The sequence below is a fragment of the Doryrhamphus excisus genome, linkage group LG20, assembly GCF_037039965.1.
Source record: "Doryrhamphus excisus strain RoL-2023G ecotype Guam linkage group LG20, RoL_Dexc_Guam_v1.1, whole genome shotgun sequence".
Taxonomy (NCBI): domain Eukaryota; kingdom Metazoa; phylum Chordata; class Actinopteri; order Syngnathiformes; family Syngnathidae; genus Doryrhamphus; species Doryrhamphus excisus.
Genome location: NC_136376.1, coordinates 3,105,318 through 3,122,455, shown reverse-complemented (window position 1 = coordinate 3,122,455; position 17,138 = coordinate 3,105,318). Strand labels below are relative to the sequence as shown.

Sequence of the window (17,138 nt, the reverse complement as noted above, 5' to 3'; positions counted from 1 at the left end):
TTATTCCTAACCAAAATGGCAAAATTGGCATAAAAACGCATTGATTCTAGTATGGGTGATTTTTGAGGGTCCAGTCACTCGTGCATCTAAGGGTTAAGTAAATACAAGCCCCGCCCATTTTATGAGGATACACTGCATTCTGGCACCACGTCTCGTCATATGCTAATATGGCCAAGAAGCGGCTAATTAAGCATCAATCAGGCGGAAAAAGAAGGCAGATGTGAAGCCATTAAATGAAGCCATACGTCAAGGGGGGGGGGGGGGGTCCTTTCCCTCCCCAGCATCATTAGTCCACTAGCACCTGAGCTCCAGCCACCCCATCATCCACGCTTCCAGACAGACACACAGTGGCGTCTTTAATGGACCGGATGATGTGAACCTTGCTCTGGTTTTGACGCAGCCCAGAACCGGAGGAGGAGAACTCGGGATAATCTCCTTACGTAAAGGACTCGTTCGATTCATGGAATGTCTCAGCACTAATCCACTGAACTCGTCATGCTCGTGAAGACACACTCACTTGTAGCGCAGGATGCATTGAATCAGTCTCACTTTCGTTATTGACGTTAGCTTGTTTGCATTAGCGATGTACGACACCGCTGATTTTGTTTTCGAGTCGATACTGAGTAGAATTCCGGTATCGCCGCTAGTTTGGGAAATGTATCTGTTAAATTTAAACTCTAGTGAGGGTAAGCGGCATAGAAAATGGATGGATGAGCTATTTCGGTTAAAGCTGGGGTTGCTACAATAGTTGCTATGGTTTCTCATTTTTTAATGTATTTGTCCAGTATAAGCTTTTTATTTTTATTTTATAAATTAGTTTTTTCTTTTATGGGCGGCAAAAAAAATTCATTCATTTTCCACTGCTTTAAATTATTATTAAATTATTATAAAAAAATTATTAAATTATTAAATTATTAAATTATTAAATTATTAAATTATTAAATTATTAGATTGTTAGATTGTTAAATTATTAAATTATTAAATTATTGAATTATTAAATTATTGAATTATTAAATTATTAAATTATTAAATTATTAAATTATTAAATTATTAAATTATTAAATTATTAAATTATTAAATTATTAAAATATTAAATTATTAAATTATTAAATTATTAAATTATGAAATTATTAAATTATTAAATTATTAAATTATTAAATTATTAAATTATTAAATTATTAAATTATTAAATTATTAAATTATTAAATTAAATATTAAAACTAACCCTAACCCATTAAAAACAGGTATACCTGCAAAATATACAAACATGTACCAATATGGATTCATTCATTCATTCATTATTATTATTTGGAGTCGCCAATTAACCTAGCATGTTTTTGGAATGTGGTAGGAAACCGGAGTACCCGGAGAAAACCCACGCATGCACGGGGAGAACATGCAAACTCCACACAGAGATGGCCTTGGGTGGAATTGAACCCTGGCCTCCGAGCTGTGAGGTCAATCGACCGCCGTGCCACCCATGTTCAAAATAAATTAAAAAATAAAATAAAATCTTTGGACTCACTCAGCTGAATTTCATCATGTCGGACTACAATATTGACATAAATAATACATAATTAATAATAGTATGGGCAAGCATGCCCATAATAATTATTTGCACTGATGCAATAGAGTGCAGCCTGTGACGTAGAACGAGCGAGAGAGAGAGAGAGTTAGAGAGAGAGAGAGAGGCTGTACAGTGCTCACCGGTCTTTCTTCTTCCTCCTCCAGCGTGGACACACAACCACCCACCCAACCACTGTGCAGCCCTGCCTTCCTCCCCTCCTCCTCCTCCTCCTCTTCCTCCTCCTGTGGACCAGCGCACCGCTCAGCCCGGCCATTGACAGCATAGCAGTATTTCTGACACACACGCACAGACATGGAGGTACCAGGCTTAGCGTGCAACAACATCAGCAGCCCGCTGAGCCCCTGCGAGGGGATGATCAAGGACCTGAGCCTGGATGCCATACAGCTCTGTGAGAGAGATGGTGAGATCAATTCAATTGTTTCTTTATTGCATATAGATGCATATTTAAGTGTGTGTGTGTAGGGGGGGGGGCATTGTTAAAATCTACCCATGCTGAGATGAAATAGTCCATGTAGTGCCCTTGTCTGCTATTTGCAAGCCTGCACCATTATTGTGCTTTTAAGGGGAATGGGGGTGCCCGGTTCAGTGGTTGGGTTTGTGCGTGAGTGGAATAGCAAAGTGTTTTTTTTTTTTGTTTTGTTTCATATTGCTGCAAAATTCAAACACATGCATGAAAAAAAATATTCTTATCTCAACACCACAGGCATGGCCACCCCGCCTTGAACAACGGCGTTCTCTCATCGTTAGTGCAGATATCCACAACGAGTCCCATTCAAGTCATGTAAATAGATGCTCATATTATGAACGGTGTGTTCAAAGTTTGCAGTCAAACGGAGAATGTACGCTAGATACACTCATGGTGTGATGGTGCAAAAAAAAAAAAAAAAAAAAAGCAAGTCATCATCATCATCATCCAACATGGTTGCAAACACACGTGAATGATGCACGCCGCCGCCGTTTCTGCAACAGCTCCATAAAAATGGAGAATCAACACACGAGGATTTATTTGTGCCGTTTTAGAGGTTGGCACGGTGCAGCCATTGTGCCTCCTCACCGTGCAACTACATCACCGCGGTGCACTTGAACATATCCTCTTAGTGCTTTGCTGGCTTGACTTGACTTAAGCTGTCATTTTCATTTCCATAATGGTCTCGCTCAAGACTGGAACCAGTGCCAGTTTTCTGGGCTGCAGGTGCAAGTTTGGTTTTACGTTTGGCGTAATGTTTGGCTGCACTTTTTGGAGGTGGGAATAAATAGTGTATGTGTGTCCTTGAGACACCCACATGGTGTTTGTGTATGGAACAACAACACTTTGCTCAATGGCTGTCACTTCTTTTAGTGCAATAGTTCACGGATCTGACTTGCATGTCGTTGGCATGGGTGTTGCTTCCCCTTTAGCATGCCTGTGTTTTATAATTATTCTTTATGTAATGTATTTTTCTTCATACTTATGGTAATGGTAATGGTTTAATTTCTTTTGAACATGCATCAGATTACCATTGAATGCATCACATAATCAGTTCACAGTTCCACATGTCCAAAAGGAGTAGGAAGAAGCAAAGCTTATTAAATCCTACCCCTCCATCTGGTACTTTCACAGTCAGTAACTGTTACATTTGTCCACTTCCTGCTTTCCTAAAATAATTAGTTGGTTTTTTTGTATTTTTTTTATTTATTTATTTTATTTTTTATTTTTTTATTTTTGTCACATACCGAAGTGCAAGTGTATATATTTGTTCACTTCCTGCTTTCCTAATATAATTAAAGTTTTTTATTTTTTTATTTTTTTTTTATAATTTTCTAAGTTTTATTTTTTGTTGTAATTTATTTTATTAATTTTACTTTATTTTTATTTAATTTATTTATTTATTAAATTTTTATTTTATTTTATCTGGTTCAAGACTCTTCATCCTTGTATTTAGCAAACATCAACTGCTTGTATTGTTTCTTGAATTGGCTCATCGTTGTTTGCATTGAAACAATACAAACAATTGCATTGTTTGATTTCCTTACTCAATCCATTCCATTTCTCCTCTCTTGTAGAGAAGTATTGGATGACATTTTTAGCTAATTGCTTATTTTTAGCCTTATGAATTATTTTAGCTGTTTGAAGATGAACTATATCAGCAAGTTGAAGTATTTGTGATTTTAGAAATAAGGAGTTAGTATGTTCTCTGTAGGCGGCATTATGAATTATCCTTACTGACCTTTTTTTGCAGTACATTTAGCGAGTGAAGATTGCTTTTATAGTTATTACCCCATATTTCCACACAATAAGTAAGATATGGTAGAAGAAGGTATCACCGTATTTAGTTGTTAAGAAGGATTCCCATCCTGTGGGAATATGCTGATGTTTTGTATAAAAAAGGATGGCTGAGGATGGAAGATAAGGACAGAACATCCATTGCTTTCCTGGAAGTAAGTGTCCTTATCTGACAAACTTTGTTTTTGAAGTCACGGTCGTATTCATTTCCGTACCTCCGTACCGGCTTTCTAAATTTACCCCTCAGATCCATTAATATTTCATTGGCAGCATGAGAGGCTTATGTTAGCCGCGCTGAGCCAGCAAAGGGGAGAGTACATGCAGCATCATTGGGCCTCCTGTCTGTGGGAAAATGCACACACACACACACACACACACATGCACACACACACACACACACACACATGCACACATATACGCACAAAGAGCACTGTGACAGAAATTTCAATGCACTAAAGACGTGTTTGTGTGTGTGGTGATGAATATAAATGTCGAGTCATTGCAGAACATTACTGTTAGTGTTACCGTAACTTATCGGGGGGGTTACGGGGGGGGGGGGGGTGGTACCTTCAACCGTACGGTTTGGGAACATCCCATAATTGGCCTAATACAGTGATTCTCAATTATTCTTTTAATTAAAAAAAATAGGATTAAAAAATGGTCTGTACGGTGGTTGAGTGGTTAGCGCGCAGACCTCACATCTAAGAGACCCGGGTTCAATTCCACCATCTCTGTGTGGAGTTTGCATGTTCTCCCCGTGCACGTGTGGGTTTTCTCCGGTTTACTCCCACATTCCAAAAACATGCTAAGTTAATTAGCGACTCTAAATTGTCCATAGGTATGAATGTGAGTGTGAATGGTTGTTTGTCTATATGTGCCATGTGATTGGTGTACCCCACCTCTCGCCCAAAAAAGACAGCTGGGATAGGCTCCAGCATTCCCCGCGACCCTCGTGAGGATAAGCGGTAGAAAATGAAAGAATGAATGAATGAATGAATAAACTTGAGAAGCCATGAAATTACCACTTCCACATGAGATGAGAGGATAACTTTTGTAAAAAAAAAAAAAATTTTATTTTTGTATGTTCGGTTTTTTCGTGCTTTAAAGCAAAAGCTCTAAAATCAAACTCAATTGCAGGGGAGTTTCGTAAATAATCTTGTTGAATGAAATATAAAATATACAGTAATTTGGCATTTCTTTATTGTTTTTTTTTCTGATAAAGTGATTTGATGGCGCTATCTGCAGAAGACGCCGTGTTAACGTTAAGTGTTAACGTTTTTCCAGAAGAAAGATGCTTGGAAAAGACGTGATGTGTACGACTCCTCATGTCACTCATCTTCCTCTCACCGCAGCACTGTATGACCATTAAAAGTGAATTGTTTTGATCCATCATGGAAGGTCAACTAGTGAATTAATTAAGCCTGCGTTGCTCCCCGAAGAGTGCCTTTTTAATTAAATGCAAATGAACGATGTCAGCCTCAGATGTGCAATGCCTGCTAATAGCTAAACGCTCATATGACTCAGCTGGCATTTAACTCGCGCCGTGTCAACGCTCGTGTTGTTGGAGGAGTGAGCAAGCTGGACTCGCATCCCGCTTGACATCTTACGTCCCTCGCATCCATAAAACGCAGGAATGGGACTAAATGTGGTGTTATCTAACTGATTTTAACTTTCTAAGGCAGCCCGGATCGGGGAGTTACAAAGTTATGCAATCGTTCAAATCCCTCCCGGCAAGTTTTAATCCTGATACGAGGGAGACCGGTTAAAAAAAAAAAACCCAATCAGTTTGCCGGATTGATGCTAAGTAAAACTGCTAGCTTGTAATCAAAGGACGATACCCTGAGAGATTAGATTTGATATCAGCATTTATCAGAACATGACAACAACATGACATGCTAGCTGCACTGTATTTGTTAGCCTAGCTATTTTTTTTTTATGGATTTGTCCCGCAAATTAGTTGATTGATTGATGCCTTTCAATTGTTGGGATTTTTCATGTAATCATGGAAATTGATTTCATTGATTGCAGAGGTCCATTTTTACCACTATCAAACTTTGAAATGTCTGAAGCTACATTTTAGCGCTTTATATTGTCAGCTAAGTGCCAAAAAACTAGCTGTTATTCGTAGGAAAACCCCAAACTAAGAATGAATGAATGAATGAATGAATTTCCAAATAGGATAAATAAGATAAAATACTCACATGTTACTTGACAGCGTACTTCCTGGTGGCTGTTTTGGAGCTAAGTGCCAAAAAACTAGCTGTTGTTCGTAGGAAAACCCCAAACCAAGAATTACCTATAATTAGTGTAATTTCCTGTTTATGGTGGGTAATTGGTTCCAGACCAGACCACAATCACTGAATTTCCAAATAGAATTCAATATTCAAATGAATGGAATACTTTCATATTTTCATGTAGAAAACCAGTTAATGGCCTTCTAAATACAGTTATTACCATTATTACAGCCCTCGGGGCATGAAATAGTACCTTTATACTGATATAGTAGACATAATAACAGACAATAAGCCATCTTAGACATAAATAAGATGAAATAGACTCACATGTTATTTGACAGCGTACTTCCTGGTGGCTATTATCTCATCAATACAACGTTACTGACACCTAGAGAATGGTGTAGAATGCTAACTCTACTGCTGCTGTTTATGGTGAAGGAGAGACTCACCATGCACTTCGATTCACACAGGAGCTGCTGCAGGACACTCTCTATTTACAATTTTGCATGACAAGAAAATCACCCCAAAAATACAAATAATCTTAGAGTAATTTAGAGCAGGAACTGTTCTGTCTTCCACACTCAGTTTGTTTAACACTGAAGGTTTATTGCAAGTAAATATTCATCATGGCAGGCTTTTAGCACGTCTCTACTTCCTGTTGGGAAGCTTTCTGGCTCAATGAGCAACGCTGATGAAAGGGAACATTGTTTGTGACACTCCGTCTTTTCTTTCTGGCTGCTTCTCACTCTCAGCGTGACGGTCAATATCAGCCAAACAAAGACGGGATTTAAAAGGCTGGCGAACATCAATATGAACGGCTAGGCTAGGCAAGGCTAACCTATGGTAATGGTAATGGTTTCATTTCATTTGAACATCAGATTACAATTGAATGCATCACATAATCAGTTCACAGTTCCACATGTCCAAAAAGGAGTAGGAAGAAGCAAAGCTTATTAAATCCTACCCCTCCATCTGGTACTTTTACAATCAGTAATTGTTACATTTGTTCACTTCCTGCTTTCCTAAAATAATTTGGGGTTTTTTTGGGGTTTTTTAATTTTTTTTTTTTTTTTTTTTTTTGTATTTTAAATAAAAAAATGTAATTGAAAATTGTTATTTTTTATTATTTTTTTGTCAATTACTGACGTACAAGTGGATATATTTGTTCACTTCCTGCTTTCCTATATAATTAGTTTTTTTTATTTTTTTATTTATATATTTTAGATGTATTTTTTTATAATTTTTTAAGTTTTGTTTTTTGTTGTAATTTATTTTATTAATTTTACTTTATTTTTATTTTATTTATTTATTTTTAATTAGATTTTTATCTGGTTCAAGACTCTTCATCCTTGTATTTAGCAAACATCAACTGCTTGTATTGTTTCTTGAATTGGCTCATCGTTGTTTGCATTGTTCGATTTCCTTACTCAATCCATTCCATAGTTTGATTCCACATACTGAAATGCTATGGCTTTTTAACGTAGTCCTAGCATAGAAGTGTTTCAAATGTACTTCTTCCCTGAGATCATATTTCTCCTCTCTTGTAGAGAAGTATTGGATGACATTTTTAGACCACATACCAAACCTAAGTTAGTCCAATGATATAATTTCGAGAAATATCCATGACTTTTTCTTTTCTCCCCCCATGACGGTAGACTGCAGATGATGGTAGCAGGGACAGACATTAGGAAGGGGGGATGTGTTTGCATGTTAACAAGGTTTTTATTGATCCCTCCGCACTCTCCTACTTTTTGACGACAAGCTAAAAAAAAAAGAGCAACCCTGACACTCCGCTGTGCATTTATTCCATGATAGTAATTCCACGGCGTTCTAGGTGATGCAACAAAGTCAATTCAATGAAGTCTTACTCACCGTAAAACTTGAGTCATACGGCGACGTTAAGGGTTAATTTCCTACTTCTCCAGCCTGACCTTCATCCTCCTCCATCCTTCATCCTGACAGCGCCTGGAGGATTGCTCGTAGATAAGCTGCCATGGCTGCCATGCATTTCACCTGCAGTCCTACAGACTGGATACTTCAGCAGCAATACAGGGAGGCGTTCATTTGGACTTTCAGTGGTCCTGGTGAAGCTCGCTAGTAATAATAATAATACATTTTGCACTGTTGGATCATATGGGGCTGCACGGGGGTCGAGTGGTTAGTGTGCCAGACCTCACAGCTAGGAGCCCTGAGTTCAATTCCACCCTCGGCATAGTAAAACATAGTTGGACGCAGTTTGTTTGAATCTTTTGGAACAAAAAAGTGAAAGACCCAAATAAATCTGATTGGCTGTCCATCAAAATATATTTCTCTGTAATGTTAACTATCAATGTATTATTGTTAAATACAAGAGTCTTGAACCAGTCATGATGTGCTATATATATCACTATATTGACACTTACTATGGTACCCATTATGGCATTGCATGCTCATATCACCTCGTACTTCGGTACAAGGTACATTATTAAAAAAAAAACAAAAAAAAAACCTTAAACTGTATTATGGAAAGCAGGAAGTGAACAAATGAAACAGTTACTGATTGTAAAAGTAAACTGTATTATGGAAAGCAGGAAGTGAATAAATGTAACAGTAAAAAATTAAATTACTGTACTGTTGTAAAATAAATTTCAATAAAAAAGAAAACTTAAAAAATTATTTACAAAATATTAAAATATATAAATAAAAAATAAAAAAAATAATTAAAAACTTTAATTATATTAGGAAAGCAGGAAGTGAACAAATATATCCACTTGTACTTTGGTACATGACAAAAAAAATGTACAAATAAAAAAAAAACAAACAAAAAAAACAAATTATTTTAGGAAAGCAGGAAGTGGACAAATGTAACAGTTCCTGATTGTAAAAGTACCAGATGTAGGGGTAGGATTTAATAAGCTTTGCTTCTTCCTACTCCTTTTGGACATGTGGAACTGTGAACTGATTATGTGATGCATTCAATTGTAATCTGATGCATGTTCAAATGAAATTAAACCATTACCATTACCATATATTGCTATTTTTCCACTTGTACCATTTTTTTTTTTGGTCAATTTTAATCAGTAACACACATAGAGAATGTTGACCGGCGCAAATGTAATAATATTCCTCAACGCAACTTATAAATGTCTGAAACAAACAAACCATACCATCCCAGTTCCCAACGTTCCCACATTGGGCAAGTTATGGATTAACCTACATTCCGACGTTGATGTGTGATGTGATAAGAGAGCCTGTCACTTTGCGTTAAGCCGACTGTAACATTACAGGATGAGAATCAGCCATGTTTTGTCATACTGGTGATGGACTTTCTAACGATAATAATAATGATGATGATCTTAATAGATGACCCCTAATGACCCCTCCTAATGGATACTTCCAGAGCATTGATGTGGTTGTGATTAGAAGTACAGAATAGAGTTTGAAAGTCATTCTAACGCTCCGCTCACTCACAAAGGGACTGTTGGATCTCAGTAAATGAAAATACGAGCGTCTGGTCTGGACCTGCTGTGCTCTGAGATGACTTCCGTGATGTATCGGAGTCTGTGGAGTTATACATTTCCATTTCCTTGGCTGACAGCCCGATGTGTGATTACCTTATTATTAGTCGTGGAAGGTCAGCAAGAAGATGAAATGTCTGAAGCAAGGTGCTGAGACCGCTGTCTGGGTTTTCCTGCTCGCTTTTTAAGCCGTCATAGTCCAAACTGGGATGTGGACTGGAGTGATTGTAATGTATTGAGTAGCTTTTTAAAGGTCTTTTTATTGACTTCATGTATTTTCCGTACACTTTTTTTCATAATTTGGCTGGTCCTCAGACTTCTACAGGATATCAACATACAAAATGTACTTTAATTTGTTTTTAAATGTTCATTCATACTGACTTATAAGAACCGAGGAGTCAACATTACAGCTAAATGATGTCAAATGAGATCGGGAGCTTGGTGAACTTGCTTGTTGGCCTCCTGGGATTGTTCTTTATTATATTACCTTAACATAAGGGACACCTATTTATCCTGTTATTAGAGTGTTATTGTGTAGCTGAATAACTGTTAACCGTGTTAGCATATACCATTAAATGTAAACATGCCAGACACTTGACACTGAGCCTGTTGTTTTGTGTTATGATGTCATTGAATAAGTTGCTTTTACCAAAAAAATTGTTGTTTTTGGTCTTCAATTTCAATCTGCAAAATCTTCAATTTGCAAATTACCGTATTTTTTGGACTATAAGTCGCTCCGGAGTATAAGTCGCACAAGGCCAAAAATGCATAATTAGGTAGAAAAAAAACATACATAAGTCGCACCGGAGCATTTTTTGCAGGTAATTTATTTTACAAATTGAGCGAGGGAGTGATGTTCGAACAGTGATGTAGCGAGGGACGACTGTATAGACATGCGAGTCCGAGTCAAGTCCAGACAAGACAGGTCAAAGGTTACATTTTAATCCTGACAAATCATGAAATCAGCACTACTGATGAAAATGCAAATTTAACAATATAACAATCAATTACCGTATTTTCTGGACTATAAGTCGCTCCAGATTATAAGTCGCACAAGGCCAAAAATGCATTATTAGGTAAAAAAAAAAACATACATAAGCCGCACTGGAGTATAAGTCGCATTTTTTGCGGGTAATTTATTTGAACTACTTGACCAAAACAGACATTACGTCCTCTTGGAAGGCAAGTTCTAACAATAAAAGAATAGAGAACAGGCTGAATAGGTGTAAGATATGCTAACACAATGCTTATTCAGCTACACAAAAAATAAACATGAACACAAAAGGTGTCCAGTGTTTATGGAACATAAACAATTTTTTCATTTATAAGTCGCTCTGGAGTATAAGTCGCAGGAACGGCCAACCTATGAAAAAAAGTGCCACTTATAGTCCGGAGAATATGGTATATGTATGTTTTTTTTACATCTTCATGACATATTTTTAATTGATGAAACTAGTATGGAGCGACTTATTTACACAATATTACACTTGCGTTTTTAATGTTAATCAAAATATGGACATTAAGATGTGTAGCGAAGCCTTTTTTCTCTCGTCTCTCAAAAGTAAAGTAAACAAGTGAGGGAGATGATGCATTTAGATCATATTCCTGTTAGAAACTCATTTAAAAGTCTTTTATGCATAAGCCGTTTTTTTGTTTATTTTTTTTAAAGCCAAATAGAAGCAGAGAAAGACACGAATAACAGTGCTGTCGCATCATATGGCTTGTTTACAAAGCACAAAGAAAGCCCTAAAACCGCTTCTTTGCATGCGTGCACAACAAATCTGCATGATGCATCTTGACAAGCTCCAACATTTATTCCCCAGCACATTCACTGGCAAGCCAGGATGAATTAGAATACAGCGGAACCTCCATTTCACCTCTTTAAGTTACAAAACCTCAGACTTCAAGTCAGCCATGATGATAATATTAGTTATTATAACTGTATATTTCAGCAAATTGTATGTATTCTTGGCCTAAATGAAGCATAACAACTGAACTAACTCAAATGCAAACACAAAGGACAATGTAGTCAATGTAGTATTCTACAGTGGCCACTAGGTGTCAGTAATTGGTGAGACAAGCACCATACTTGATGTTCTATACCGCTTACCCTCGGGGTCGCGGGATAATAACAATAACATAATAATCATAATAATAACTTGGACTACTGTTAGGGCCATAACCCATGACAAGCCAAAACTCACCTAAGAACCTTCAACGTTACTTCCTGTCCGCCACACATCTGTCCGCCTGACATTAAGGTCCATTGGGGAACACATTTACTGTGACACACACAAAAAGAGGAGTTTTATTTATGTCTTAAATGGCTTACTACCTATTATTATGTCTACTATATTTGGTATTATGATTGCAGTCATTTAAAGCCGTCATTAGAGGGAGGCTGATGTCATTGCAGCACCCCAATAAATGCTTTCTCAGACACAATGCATTATTGTAAAGCTTTAAAAGAGTTTTTTTGTATTTTAAATCCATATTGGGATATCCATAGTGGTTAGCATGCAGGCCTCACAGCTAGGAGACCCGAGTTCAATTCCAAATGACTCCAAATTGTCCATAGGTATGAATGTGAGTGTGAATGGTTTTTGTCTATATGTGCCCTGTGATTGGCTGGCCACCAGTCCAGGGTGTACCCCGCCTCTCGCCTGAAGACAGCTGGGATAGGCTCCAGCACCCCCGCAACCCTCGTGAAGATAAGCGGTAGAAAATGAATGAATGAATGAATGAATCCATATTGGTACATGTTTGTATATCCCGCAGGCATACCTGTTATGTGTTAAGTTGTTGTGTGATGAGTTTAGTGTTTATAACATGACACCATGAATCTGTTATATTGTTATACTATTATATATGATAACTTCCTGCAATTTCCGATGGTTGACAAGCTTGTGAGTTTTCCGATTATGATTGGCTCGTGCCAAAGTAAGCGCGACCGATTTCTCACTGACTCATGAGCAGCACAGGATTTAAACAATTTGTCATAGTTCGGAAGATATCACAAGATTATAATACAGCCATAAATTAGCAGCATCGTTGGGTTCAAACTTTAAGAAAAAGTAGCAACTTTTAGACCAGAATGGACGTAAAGTTTTTATGATGCTGACAGTTTGATTCTGGAAATTTTTATTTTGTATAAAATTTGTCAAAATGTGTTGAGAGCAATCATCTAACGCTCAGGATGTTCACCAAAATGTGTGAGAGAGAGAGAGACAGTCCAATTACGGGATTGTTCTTTTAATCCGGGCGGATGAATGGAGATGGGATGCGCCGCGCTCGAGTGCTCCCGCTATTGTTTGACCTCTCCTTTTCTTGCATTCTTTGCATTACGCACACACACGCTGGTGCGTTCATGGAGCGGATCGTGCACAGCCAACACATTGTTGCCATGCCAAGGGGGCGTCGCCCATGTGTGACGCAAAGTCTATATTCATCGAAATTCCACAACGGGGTCGCTGGGCCGTGTTTTGACATTTTCTTTGCCCTCGCTTTGCACTTTGGCTCGCCCAAGTTGTATGTGATGAAAAAAAAAATCAAGCTGGACTGGTGGCCAGCCAATCACAGGGCAGATTCCCAGTCACATTCATACCTATGGACAGTCTTCCCGATCTTCCTGATTTCCCAACTGTGTGGCCTACATAAGCATTAACTTCCATCCATGCATTTTCTGTGCCGCTTATCCTCACTAAGGTATGCTGGAGCCTATCCCAGCTGACTTTGGGCGAGAGGCGGGGTACACCCTGGACTTATTGGTGATAATGAAATAATTAAATGTGTTTCTCAACATTGTTAAATATGGCCGCCTATGTTGTCGTTTAAAGATGACATTTCAAGCAACACGGCGTCGTGCTTGCAACCTTGCGCATGTCCTTTCCTCCCTCATTGCTGCTCAAAGATGTAGCGAGCGGATCGGTTTGAAATATTCAATGCAGCTGACGCTGTGGGAAACATGCACGTATTGTGTATTGTGAGGGGCTGATGTGTTGCCATGGCAACTGCTGCTTTATACTCTAAGTGGCCCAACGGGGTGTGGAATCATCACAGCAGCCCAAAGCGGACATAAAAGCAGAATGAGAGAATGAGATTTCAAATGTCGGGCGGCACGGCGGTCGAGTGGTTAGTGCGCAGACCAGGAGACCAGGGTTCAATTCCACCCTCGGCCATCTCTGTGTGTGTTTTCTCCGGGTACTCCGGTTTCCTCCCACATTCCAAAAACATGCTAGGTTAATTGTCCATAGGTATGAATGTGAGTGTGAATGGTTGTTTGTCTTCATACTACATGTTCTTCTTGTAATATTTGGACTTTGTTCTTTAATATTTAACATTCCCAAAGCTACTGTAATTCTAGATTTAGTTGGTTTATCATTATATTACAACTTTATGGCAACTTCTTTAATATTTCAACTTAGGTTAATTGGCGACTCCAAATTGTTCATAGGTATGAATGTGAGTGTGAATGGTTGTTTGTCTGTATGTGCCCTGTGATTGGCTGGCCACCAGTCCAGGGTGTACCCCGCCTCTCGCCCGAAGACAGCTGGGATAGGCTCCAGCACCCACTCGTGAGGATAAGCGGTAGAAAACAAATGAATGAATGGATTTCAAATGCCAGCCTTCAACGCTCTGTGGTCATTATTGTTATTGTTTACACAGGAAGTAAATCCCAGGATGGCGCCATCTCCGACATGGAGGAGCTGCCCGTTCCTCAGAGCATCAAGATCAGCAACATCACCTGCGACTCTTTTAAGATCTGCTGGGACATGGAGCAACGCGGCAAGGAACGCATCACGCACTACTTCATCGACCTCAACAAGAAGGAGAACAAAAACTCCAACAAGTTCAAACATAAGGTAAGAAACCCTCTCCGCCTGTCAATCATTCGACTTGACCAACACTACCTTACGTCATTCATCTTCCGCCAGGATGTGCCCACCAAGCTGGTGGCCAAGGCGGTGCCCCTACCCATGACGGTGAGGGGTCACTGGTTCCTGAGCCCACGCACCGAGTACACGGTGGCCGTGCAGACGGCGTCCAAACAAACCGACGGGGACTACGCAGTGTCTGAGTGGAGTGAAATCATCGAGTTTTGCACGGCTGGTGAGTCGCAAGGAGATCCCAGCTGGGTGGAAGGCGTTATTTAGTGTTGCATTTATAACTCAGTGATTGACTTTCTGGCTGCATGGTGGTCTAGTGGTTAGCATGCAGACCTCACAGCTAGGAGACCCGGGTTCAATCCCACCCTTGGCTATCTCTGTGTGGAATTTGCATGTTCTCCCCGTGCATGCGTGGGTTTTCTCCGGGTATTCCAAAAACATGCTGGGTTAATTGGAGACTCCAAATTGTCCATGTGGGCGCGTGGATAGGTGCTGTCTGTCAAACATATGCAGCATTTCTTTTCAGCATTAGTCCTTCCAGCTTGTAGTTATAGTTATTATGTAGTTAGCATTATAATATATTTAAATAATAATAATAATGAGGGCTGCACGGCGGTCAAGTGGTTAGCGCGCAGACCTCCCCGTGCATGCGTGGGTTTTCTCCGGGTACTCCGGTTTCCTCCCACAATCCAAAAACATGCTAGGTTAATTAGCGACTCCAAATTGTCCATAGGTATGAATGTGAGTGTGAATGGTTGTTTGTCTATATGTGCCCTGTGATTGGCTGGCCACCAGTCGAGGGTGTACCCCGCCTCTCGCCCCAGCTGGGATAGGCTCCAGCACCCCCGCGACCCTCGTGAGGATAAGCGGTAGAAAATGAATGATTGACTTTCTATTCCCTGGCATGACATACCGTGACATACCGTGACATACCGTGACATACCGTGACATACCGTGACATACCGTGACATACCGTGACATACGTGTAGAGAAGCAAGCACTTAGCTGTCCGTTAGCAGGATTTGTTAGGATAAGCGCAGGACGGTGACGGTAAAGTCAAAACAAAAAGCGAGGGATTAAAGAAAGCACAGAGGGGAAGCTGTGTCGTTTATCATCCCATGCAGAGGTCGATGCCTTTAATGCAGCTGGAGGTTGCTGGTGTGGGGGGAGGGGAGGCGAGGGGAGGCAGCCGGTCATGTGATGGAGGGAGGAAGGGAAGGGAGGCTCCAGCTGGCCATGAAACAGCACAAAAATGCAGCAAGCTACAACATAGCATGCTATTCACCACTATGTACAACATAGATGCATGAACGCCTCCATTAATGAATTAACCGCAGTCATTAAAACATTAGCTATGATTTTAGGCAATAGCTGCATTTAATGAGTGGTCAGCTGGATCTACCTTTACATGCGCTTTAATTAAAATACGGGTTGAACTACTCAGCTAAAACGCCGGTGTGTTCCACTTGGCTTACTGTTGTTGTTGTTGTTGTTGTTGTTGTTGCCATCAGTTTACAAGCAGTTTACACCTTTACTACAGTGACAACATTGTTTCTGTCGCTGCTGTGTTGTGCAATCAGGGATTAATAGTCCAAAATATGCAACCTTTTTTTTGCTAAATTAAATTAAATTAAATTAAATTAAATTAAATTAAATTAAATTAAATTAAATTAAATTAAATTAAATTAAATTAAATTAAATTAAATTAAATTAAATTACAAAAGTATAGGTATACCTGCGAAATATACAAACATGCACCAATATGGATTCATTCATTCATTAATTAATTCATTTTCTACCGTTTATCCTCACAAGGGAGCCTATCCCAGCTGTCTTCATTTGAGAGGCAAGGTACACCCAGGACTGGTGGCCAGCCAATCACAGGGCACATATAGACAAACAACCATTCACACTCACATTCATACCTATGGACAATTTGGAGTCGCCAATTAACCTAGCATGTTTTTGGAATGTGGGAGAAAGCCGGAGTACCCGGAGAAAACCCACGCATGCACGGGGAGAACATGCAAACTCCACACAGAGATGGCCGAGAGTGGGATTGAACTCGGGAATAAAATGACCAAATATAAGGCATGCTGAAGATGCCTTCAAAGATGTGATGATATGTAGTACTCTACACTGGTCACTAGGTGGCACTCTTGTTACATTGATGAGAGGTAAAAAAAAAAAAAAGAAGAAGAAGGAACTCCCAATCCTATCATATGTGAGTCTATACTATGTCTTACTTATGTCTTATATTGTGTCTTATATTATCTTATCTGTAGTTTGGCTAGATACCTGCCTATACTTAAGATTATTTACTGTGTCACATGATTCTCTTCACCTGCTTTTCCCTGTTTTTTTTTGTTCTAGATTATTCCACTGTGCATCTTAACCAGCTGCTGGAGAAGGCCGCCGCCATCTCTGGCCGCATGTTGCGTTTCTCGGTCTTCTACAGGAACCAGAATAAAGAATACTTTGATCAAGCTAGGTATGCTGCCAATCACTGCATTTCACAATGTTAATCCTTCCTGGTTAGGGCCCTTTATTAACACTTTTATTATTATTTTTACACCAAAATGTGTACGCCTGTCAGGTCTGGCGAAAGATTTTAGTAATGGTTTAATTTCATTTGAACATGCATCAGATTACAATTGAATGCATCACATA

The 17,138-nt window shown here is 39.1% G+C and overlaps 2 protein-coding genes across 2 annotated transcripts in view; one reads left to right on the top strand and one right to left on the bottom strand.

Annotated features, from left to right (window-relative positions):
* Window positions 1–1,702: 1,702 nt before the first annotated feature.
* Window positions 1,703–17,138, top strand: part of phyhiplb (phytanoyl-CoA 2-hydroxylase interacting protein-like b) — a 21,531-nt gene continuing 6,095 nt past the window's right edge. The window contains exons 1-4 of the mRNA XM_058058450.2: window positions 1,703–1,988; window positions 14,248–14,444; window positions 14,517–14,691; window positions 16,842–16,959. Of these exons, the coding sequence (XP_057914433.2) occupies window positions 1,880–1,988; window positions 14,248–14,444; window positions 14,517–14,691; window positions 16,842–16,959 (599 nt within the window). The 5' untranslated portion in view covers window positions 1,703–1,879. The remainder of the gene's footprint in view (window positions 1,989–14,247; window positions 14,445–14,516; window positions 14,692–16,841; window positions 16,960–17,138) is intronic.
* The window catches only part of LOC131108045 (ankyrin-3-like), a 202,216-nt gene continuing 186,859 nt past the window's right edge, over window positions 1,782–17,138 (bottom strand). The window contains exon 49 of the transcript XR_013625106.1: window positions 1,782–1,800. The gene's annotated coding sequence lies outside the window, so the exon portion shown is untranslated. The remainder of the gene's footprint in view (window positions 1,801–17,138) is intronic.